At 57.7% G+C, this 9,121-nt stretch overlaps 1 protein-coding gene across 1 annotated transcript in view; it reads right to left on the bottom strand.

Moving 5' to 3' along the window:
* The window catches only part of PRRT4 (proline rich transmembrane protein 4), a 9,213-nt gene extending 1,165 nt beyond the window's left edge, over positions 1–8,048 (bottom strand). Inside the window, 5 exon segments of the mRNA XM_023747439.1 lie at positions 1–508; positions 511–1,253; positions 6,446–6,565; positions 7,149–7,253; positions 7,339–8,048. The exon segment at positions 1–508 is cut by the window's left edge and continues 1,165 nt beyond it. Of these exon segments, the coding sequence (XP_023603207.1) occupies positions 1–508; positions 511–1,253; positions 6,446–6,565; positions 7,149–7,253; positions 7,339–7,990 (2,128 nt within the window). The 5' untranslated portion in view covers positions 7,991–8,048.
* Between the last annotated feature and the right edge of the window lie 1,073 nt (positions 8,049–9,121).

Below are 9,121 nucleotides of genomic sequence, written 5' to 3' on the forward strand. Positions count from 1 at the left end.
TGGGAGTCGCTGACCCCTCGAAGCCCCGACAGGCGCCCCCCTGGAACAGGAGGTCGGGGCCCGGCCCTGCCAAGGCGCACAGCTGCAGCAGCTCCGCGTCGCCGCGCGCGATGGCGCCACCCAGGGGCTCCTTGTCCGGGGACCCGGGCACCCAGCGCGCGGGCAGCAGCGGAGCCGCGTGGCCCGGGGACAAGCGGAAGAGTTTGGCCCAGCAGCGCGGCGGCACGCGGGGGCTGCAGAGCGCGGGGTAGAGGCCCAGCAGCGCCAACGGCAGCGCGACGCCCACCTCGCCCAGGCGCAGGCCCAGCTGGAAGGCCCACCAGGGCCAGGGCCCCGCCAGGCCCGGCTGGCCGCCGTAGTCCAGGGCGTGCAGCACCTCGTAGCCCTGCAGGGCTCCGCTCAGCAGCCCGAAGGTGCCGGGCCACCGGGGCCCGTGGCGCGCCGCGCGCCGCCAGGAATCTTCGCGGAGGGGAAGGGGCCTGCGCGCCTTGCCGGGAGAAGGCGTGGGGGCCCTTTGAGGCCGGACCCCTTCCCAGGGGGCGCTCCGGGCCTGTTTCGTCCGGCGGCGCCGGCCTCTCAGCAGGACAGCGCCAGCAGCAGCCCGGACAGGAGGGCGGCCAGGAAGGCGTGCAGCCCGCGGGAGGCGAGCCGCAGGGGCCTCAGCGGGCGATGGGCGGCGCTCCCGAGCGCGGCGGCGGCCGCCAGCGCCAGGCCCAGGAGCAGCAGCGCGGCCAGGCCGGCGGGACACCGCGGCGGGCGCGGCCGGGCCAGCAGCAGGCAGGCCAGGCCCAGGCCGGCGGCCAGGCAGGGCAGCGGGAGGTCCTGCAGCAGCAGCCAGGCGAGCGCGGGCAGCCGGTCGCGATGCCCATAGGCGTCGTAGAAGAGCGGGAAGGCCCTCGTGGTCCCAGCCGAGAGCAGGAGCACGTCCAGCAGCGCCAGGCAGGGGGCGCCAGGCGGACAGCGCCAGGGCAAGAGGGCCAGAGCCAGCAGCGCCAGCAGGGCTACCAGGCCGAAGAGGGTGCCTACCCCGTACACATGGGCCTCCCAGGCCAACCCCCAGCGAGCCCTGGCCTCTGCCCAGTCGGCCTCCAGGGTCAGGAAGAAGAGGGACAGCGGGGCTGCAGGAGGCTGCCCCTCGCCTTCAGGCAATTCTCCAGCGCTGCAGGACCCTGGCCCGCACTCCGGCTGCACAGAAGGGTTTCCGAGGCCGGTAGGAGAGGGGTCATCTGGACCGGAGGTGGGGATGGTGGCGTCTGTGGGCAAAGAACATTTGTCTGAAGCAGTTGTGCAGCCCTCCTCCTGCCACTCCTGTTCTCCCCGCAGCCAGTACCCTGAGTGCCAGTCAGAGTCCTCATGGCACCCAGGACACCAGTCTTAAATATGAGACTGGACCTCTCACCTTCCCCTCCCCCATCAAAGTCCTCGTGCAGTTGTTTCAGGTCCTCATAGCCTTCCCAGACCCCACCCCATCCCACCCCGGCTCCCTGCTTTGTGCATTTCCCTTCCTCACTTGGTGATTCTACTGCAAAGGGTTTTTTTTTAAGAAGTCCCAGAATTTGCCCTAGCCGGTTTGGCTCACTGGATAGAGCGTCGGGCTGGGGACTGAAGGGTCCCAGGTTCGATTCCAGTCAAGGGCATGTACCTTGGTTGCAGGCACATCTCCAGTAGGGGGTGTGCAGGAGGCAGCTGATCGATGCTTCTCTCTCATCGATGTTTCTAACTCTCTATCCCTCTCCCTTCCTCTCTGTAAAAAAATCAATAAAATATATATATTTTTAAAAAAGAAGTCCCAGAATTTTACAACCGGAAGAGGGACGGTGGAAGCCCCCTCTAGTTCAATGCTCCCACCTGAAGGGAAGCTTCAGAAGAACAAGAAGTTTTGTTTGCTTTGCTCACATCTGAATCCCTGAGCCTAACATGGTGCCTGGCACAGAGTTAGCGTTGAATAAATGATATCCCGGACAATACAGGATACACACGGAATAAGTGGATCCTCTTACTTGCCAGGTGAAGATACTAAGGGTCTGCTTAGAGGCAAAATGACTTGTCCAGGTCACAAATGACAGAGCTGCCACTAGAATCCATATCAGAGCCCCAGCGGAGCCCCTTTCCAGAATTCCAGAGCCTCTTCCTAGTCCCAGTTGCTTATCTCTTGTTCTGCACCTCTGACTCCCAGAGGCTCCCCTGGCCTTTTTCAACTGCTTCCCTATCTCTTCAGGAAAAGCCTCTACACAGACAGACAGACAGACAGACACACTCTTGTGCATGGGGGCGCCTACACACATATGCAGCAGGAGGAAAGGTGAGACATTCCTGCCCCCGCCCAGCACTCTGAGGAGAAAACCTTTCCTATCCACTTGCCTCCCTGCTTGCTCCACCCCCACCCTCCGCCTCCCCTTGCCTGTGATCCCCATCCTGACTCAATCACAAAGTCATTGGTCTAAGGCTCTTAATATAGATGCCTCTTTAGTTCTAGCTCCATTTTCTAGAAGGTGGCATTGAGAATGGACTCCCTGGGGCTTGAGGCTACCCTTGAACTCCTAGGAAGAAACAACTGGGGAGATCATAGTGGGATAAAATGCTGAGTGAGTGAGCCCCTCAGGGATTGCTCTGGGGTTCGATAACTCGGGCTCCCAACCTCATCTTGTGCTCCAACACCCTCCCCACATCCTGAGAGAAAGGGAAGTCAAATAAGAGGTGAGGAGTAAGATCTGTATTTCTACTCTCCTGGAGCAATAGATGACTTAGAAAGAGTTAGATCCAAAAATTCTCCCCATGGCCGGGCAGCAAGGGAGGGTGCTGGAAGCGGAACCTCTCCCTTCTCCACCTACCAGGCTCAGCAGAGCTGCAGCTGCAGGCAAGGGTGGAGGGAGAAAGATGGTGGAGAAGGGTGGGGACAGCCTGATGCGGCTGGGGAGGTGCACAGGAGGCAGCTGTAAAATGATGGGGGCGGGTCTCCTGACAAACAGACTCCAGCCCCAACTGCCTGGCCTTGCCCAGCCATGCCCAGCACCCATGCCTCAGTGGCACAATCAGTAAGACCCCAGGAGCACCCCCACCCCAGGCTGTGCCAGCTCCTGCTGGGGACTTGCAAAACAGAGCAGTCCTGAGAACAAGGAAAAGGAGTGAGGAGGCAGAAATCGGCTTTGGGAAGAGAGGATGGGAAGATAGAATCAGACAACTGCAGAGGGCGGAGAGGGAGCAGCCAAAAAATTAAACTTCCACAGCTCACTGCCGACTGCAAACGGCAGCATGTGCCCTGGTCCCTGTTCCATCGCATTCACCTTGAAACAGGGAAGAGTACCCACTGCATAGGCTGCTACGAGGGTAAATGGCTGATGTGTGCGAAGCTGTTTGGAGTGCCTGGGACATAATAAGCATTCAATATGTGACTGTTGTTGGTGTCATCATTATTGGCTAATGTCAATCACCAGTCATCCGCTTGTGATTGTGTTAGTGTGACTATTTCTGGCCTCAAACTAGTTCTCAGTTCAACTAACGAAAGACTGTTGTCCCTCTGCACATCCTAAACTTGCTTAGAAAATCAACGATTATTCAAATGAGTGAACATCAAGACATTCTCACTTTGTAAACCCTGTTTGAAGAACACTGTTTGGATGGACTGACCATCCCTGGACACCTAATGAAGACATAGCTATGAGGCGTTAAAGACACAGCTGGAAAGGACAGCTTGCTGGTGAGGGGTGGGCACCACATGCTCCCTCCCTCACCCTCATTCCTTGGGCCCCTCAGATGCCCTTGCCCAACCCCCTTCTTCTGCAAAGTGGATGAGTTTGCCTGGTCTTTCCTTGGCCGCGGTGGGCTCTGCAGCAAGGCAGGGAGGCCGTGCCCGGGAGCCCCACTGCCTGCCACCCGCACGCCTCCTCCTTGCTCACTGTACAGACAAGTGCAGCTCTCAGAGGTCTGCTCCACTGCTCACCCGAGGGCCACGGGAAACCCCATCTCTCACCTCTGTCCCAAAGCACTATGGCAACTAGCGCAAGTTTCAACATTCCTAAGAAGCCAGAAAAGGAATAAAAACCAGAAAATAGGCAAAGTACAGGCATGGCTCAGGTGTCAAAGGAGGGAGTTCTAAGTAGATGCACTGCTCCCAGGGGGCACGGCATGCCCGGTGTACCCAGCACTGGGCCACGTGGGTGGGGGCAGGTGAAGAAGACCCAGCTTCTGCCTAAAGGGTCTACTTGACCTCAGCCCACGGCTCACCTTTCGCGGCTTCCCCAGAGGAGCCCTCAGTTTCCCCCAGAAGCGAGTGACTTCCTAGGATCCCTCTCCTGAGCAGGCCTCCCTTACAAGACGGTCCCACTCTTGGCCTGCGGCCCCTCTTGACCTCAGGGATGAGGGAGGAGATGGGGTGTCAATGTGAGTAATTGGTGAGGCTGAGCTCGCTGGGGAGGAGCCCGGAGAGGAGGCCGCTGGATTTATGGAGAAGTCGGGCCTGATTATCCACCAGCTGCCCGGATCAAAGGGCAGGCTGCACTGTGGATGCTGGAACCGGCAGCCTGTTCAATGTCCTGGCCCCATCCCTCTCCCCACCCCCACCTCCAGGGCTATGACATTTGAAATATTTAACAACTGGGAATGGCACAGGTGCCAGCGAGGGTGGTCAGGGAGTGGAGGGGGCTAAGGTCAGTGGGTACTTATCAAATGAATAAAAGCCTTTCACAACCTAAGCAACTGTTTCTGTGTGTACTGGCTGAGTACAAGCTCTGTCCTAGGACAGTGGTCAGCAAACTGCGGCTCGCGAGCCACATGTGGCTCTTTGGCCCCTGAGTGTGGCTCTTCCTAAGCCTTAGGAGCCCCCTAATTAAGTTAATAACAATCTACCTACCTATATAGTTTAAGTTTAAAAAATTTGACTCTCAAAAGAAATTTCAATCGTTGTACTGTTGATATTTGGCTCTGTTGACTAATGAGTTTGCCGACCACTGGCCTAGGTGAAGAGACCTAATGCAAGGCAGCAGAAGCCCTGGGGTCAAAGGTTAACTGCACCTAAGTTAGGGGTCCTAGAGGAGACAAAGAGAGACTCCCTTTGTCCCCTGATTGACACCACTCCCACCACACACCGCTGGTTCAATAGGCCCCTTGGCCTTCTCTCCGAGGGGACTGTAGCTCTCTTGGTTTTGTCCAAGAGGAATACTCAGGAAGAGGCGGGGTTCCTGCAGCTATCAGTGAGGAGGGGGAAGGAGGGTGGGGCTGGCGAGCTGGGCTGCCTCTGATACTGTCCAGACTCATTAAACCTGCCTGGCAGCGCTGCTGTCACCAATGCTGAGAGACGCCAGGCAGCATCCTTCCCCTGAGGCCACAGAGCCTGCCCCCAACCTCATAGCAGATCCTGGGCAGCCTCCTGACCCACATGCCCCGGAGTGCAGTGAGCAGCAGGAGTGAGCCAGAGTTGGGTGTGTTGAGTCTGGAGCTGCAGGAAGCTGGGCGACCAGTGGTTTCCAGAAGCTGAGCTGGTTCCTAGTGTGGGGTGGCTGAGAGGGTTCACAGCTACAGTAAACCCTTTGCAGAGCAAAGCTGGGCCTGGAGGTCCCTCTCCATGGCTCCCTCGGCCTCACCCACCAGAACCTCTCCCCAGCCAGTGTGCCTTCTGTCCTGTGGGTTATGTGCTTTCCTATCACATCTTGGGGCCAGTGTCTGCAGTCTCTCAGAGGAAGGGTCGGGAAGTGTATTTGCAATGAGTGGGGGAAGAAGCAAGGTTAACAGCTGCTATTTGATGAGCTTTTACTTTGTGCCCATCCTGATGCCAGGAGCTTACATTATCTAGAAACTCACAAACAGAATAGGTACTATTATTAAACCCTAGATATCTGAGAACATTTAGGCTCGGGGACACGAAATAACTTGCCCTACGGTCACCCAGCCAGTTAGTAACTGGGATGCAAAGCCAAGGCTCAAGATTCCGGAGCCCCTGGTCTTTCCTCCGCACCAGCAGCTTGTCTGCATGCTTTCTTGAACAAGGATGGCACCTGTCTGCTCAAGATCTTCCCCATGAGGGGGCCAGCCCTGCCCATATCTGACAGCATGTCAGGTCAGATCAGGCAGCAAAGGAGAGAGCCCCAAGTTTGGGGTTGAGACGGGGAGTCAGGCCAGACAGCCTGGAGTGGAGGGTGGGGTTGGCACTGAGGCTGTGGAATTCATGAGGGAGTTCCTGTGTCTGTTTGCCCCTGATAATTTGTCTACATCCTGCTCTGCCTGTGATTGCAAAACTCCCATAGGACCATTACTTAACTCTGTGTGGGACTGGCCCCGGCAACACTTGTTCTCAAACCATTAATATGTACCTCCATGGTGATGATGAAGAGAATGGTGATTATGATTATAATGACAATGAAACAAAAGGGTCCCGGGACACCAATTAGCGGCTAGCTTGTAGTAAGTGCTCAATAAATAACTGTCAAGTTCAAGTGAATGGGACACTTACCTAGTGATGTTGCTGCAATGGAGGCAGCGCTCAGGGAAGCAGTTGGGTCTAGTGGGCCTGGGCTTGGGAGCTTTCTCTCCAGGGAGGATGGGGGTGGGGACAGAGTGGTGCCAAAGAACCCTGCAAAGGGAGCACGCGGGGTTTGAGTGCCATCTTACCAGCCTCGGCCTCTGGGCTTTTGGTGAAAAGCCTGTCTTTCCCCAGAACTTGCCCTCAGAGAGCCACCGTCCCAGGAATTATAGCCACATGTCCACCAGGAGCTATGCTCCGTGGACTAAACCAAACTCAATAGGGCAAAGAGGGAATCTCCTCCTGGGAGCAGTGGCCCACGTCCCAGGGCCAGGAGAACGCAATGCAGACCTCCCCTTGAGTCAAGGAAGAAAGGGCAGGGCGTGCTGCATAGGCCTCTGGGACAGTGCCTGGCATGCAGACGTAGTCTGTCAATGTTCGTTGCAATGAAGTAAACCAGTGGTTCTCAACCTTTCTAATGCCATGACCCTTTAATACAGTTCCTCATGTTGTGGTGACCCCCAATTTCATTGTTACAAATTGAACATCATTAAAGCATAGTGATTCATCACAAAAACAATATGTAATTATACATGTGTTTTCCGATGGTCTTAGGCGACCCCTGTGAAAGGGTCGTTTGACCCCCAAAGGGGTCTCGACCCACAGGTTGAGAACCGCTGAACTAAACACTCACCCGGTGAATCCGAGACTCTGGAGGCAGAGCTTGAGGATGCCGTTGGGCCTGGGGGGCTCACGCCGGAGAAGTTCCGGAGTGGGGACAGAGTAGTGCCAAAGAACCCTGCAAAAGGAGCCCGGGCTGAAGCTTCCTCCTGCCTGCCAGGCAGCCCAGCAGGGGTGCTCTTCAGGGCGGAGTGGGTACTCACCAAACGGTCCCAGGCGCCCAGCAATCTCTGCCAGGCTGGCCCGCAGACTGGGCAGCAGGGGCAGAGTTCGATGCCCGAGCGTGGGGGCTGCGCCTGCTCTCAGTGCCATGTCAAACTTCAGCTCCAGCTCAGTCTGGTGGGGCCTGGGGGCACTGGATGGAGGGGCTGTAGCCATCAGAGCAGTGTCCCAGGTCACCGTGCCCATCCTGGGCTGATAGGGAGCCGTAGGCCGGTTGGTGGGCCCAGAGAGGGGGGATGTGGATTCGAGAGGCAGGGAGGAGGCCCAGGGTGTAGCACTGCCTTCAGCAGAACCCCACTCTGGGGAGTAGTTCCCCAGGGAGCCCACCAGCAGTTCCCAAAGGGGGTCAGTCCTCAGTCCACTGGCCACCTCTTCCTCCAGCTCCTGGCTCGGTCCAGGGGACAGTGGGTGGGTCTCCGTGACAGGGCTCCCCCAGGCCGCAGCAGGTCCCCGGAGGTGGAATTTGAAGTTAAGTCCCAGATTGAGAGACAGCATAGAGGCCTCGCTCTGAGGGGGTGGGGTCAAAGTAGTGAGAGGGGCGCCTGGGATGGAGGAAACAGGCTGGGGGCCCACAGGAACAGCGAGGAGGACCCAGCAGAACAGCCCCAGCCCCAGACAGCCATGCCCTGCCATGGCCCCAGCTGGTCTCAGGCAGCCTCAGTGGGTGAGGGACTCCGTTCTTCAGCACCTTTTGAGCACGAAGGTCCTGGAGAAAGGAGAGGCACCATGAGCCCTGGCTGCCTGGGTGAATGGCCCCAGAGAGAGGCTTCCCATCACAGAGAAGCAGGTAGTGGGGGCAGGATGCAAAGGGTTCTGCCCAGCAGAGTGCCAGCTCCTTCCTCCTCTCAGGGCCCAGCACAAATCTCTCCCCCTCAGTTTCCCTGAGGCTCCCTCTCCCTGAACCCCTGCCTCCCCCACCTGCTCAATTTGGGGTGAGACCACAACCAGCTGCTCTCATCCTTGACTGAGAGTAGATGGGATGGACTTGACTCCCAGACTCAGATCCCTTTCCATCCTCTCTTCTATCCTCCCTTCCAACCTCAAATATTTATTGAGGCTACTGTGTGGCCATCACCCTTCTGGTAATACAACTGGGAGCAAGCGAACCCTCACAGATGAGTCGCAACCTAGGCCCACCCCCACAACCTCTTAGGTTGGCCCTGCACCACTCAGACCCGGGAGTCCAGGGCCCTGGGAGGGGCGAGGCCGGCTGAGTGATCTGGCAGAGATGGAGAAGACAGCCAAGCTCCCTGGCCCGGCAGAAGCTCTGTCCCTTCAGCCTTTCCCCTCTTTCCTGGGGCTTGGCCTGCTCCCTTCCCCTTAACCTCGGAGTATTTGGGGGAGGGGCAGCTTGGCCATCTCTGGTTTCTGGGGAAGATGGCCAGGCAGGCAAGCTGGGCAAGGCGCTGCTGCAGAGGCTCCTACCCCCTCCCCAGGCACCCCTCCCTGCACGCACATCTGATGGGGAAGGGGAGGGTGAGCCAGGGACACATGTGCACCCGGCACCCTTACTTCACACACAGCCACACCTAGCACCCATGACACACTCACCCCCTCACCCTTCACACAGCCTTGCACACAAGTGCGCTCACACACACCCTCAGTCCTGCCGAGCACCCTCCCTCCTACATGGGTTCATGTGAGCTCTCAGCCCCCTCCCCAGACACACACCCCTACCTCACAGACACACACAGTATATACAGTCACACTGAGAGGCACACACCCCTACACACATTCACATACTCCTTACAGACACACATCACA

This window comes from Myotis lucifugus, unplaced genomic scaffold, assembly GCF_000147115.1.
Source record: "Myotis lucifugus unplaced genomic scaffold, Myoluc2.0 scaffold_878, whole genome shotgun sequence".
Classification (NCBI taxonomy): Eukaryota; Metazoa; Chordata; class Mammalia; order Chiroptera; family Vespertilionidae; genus Myotis; species Myotis lucifugus.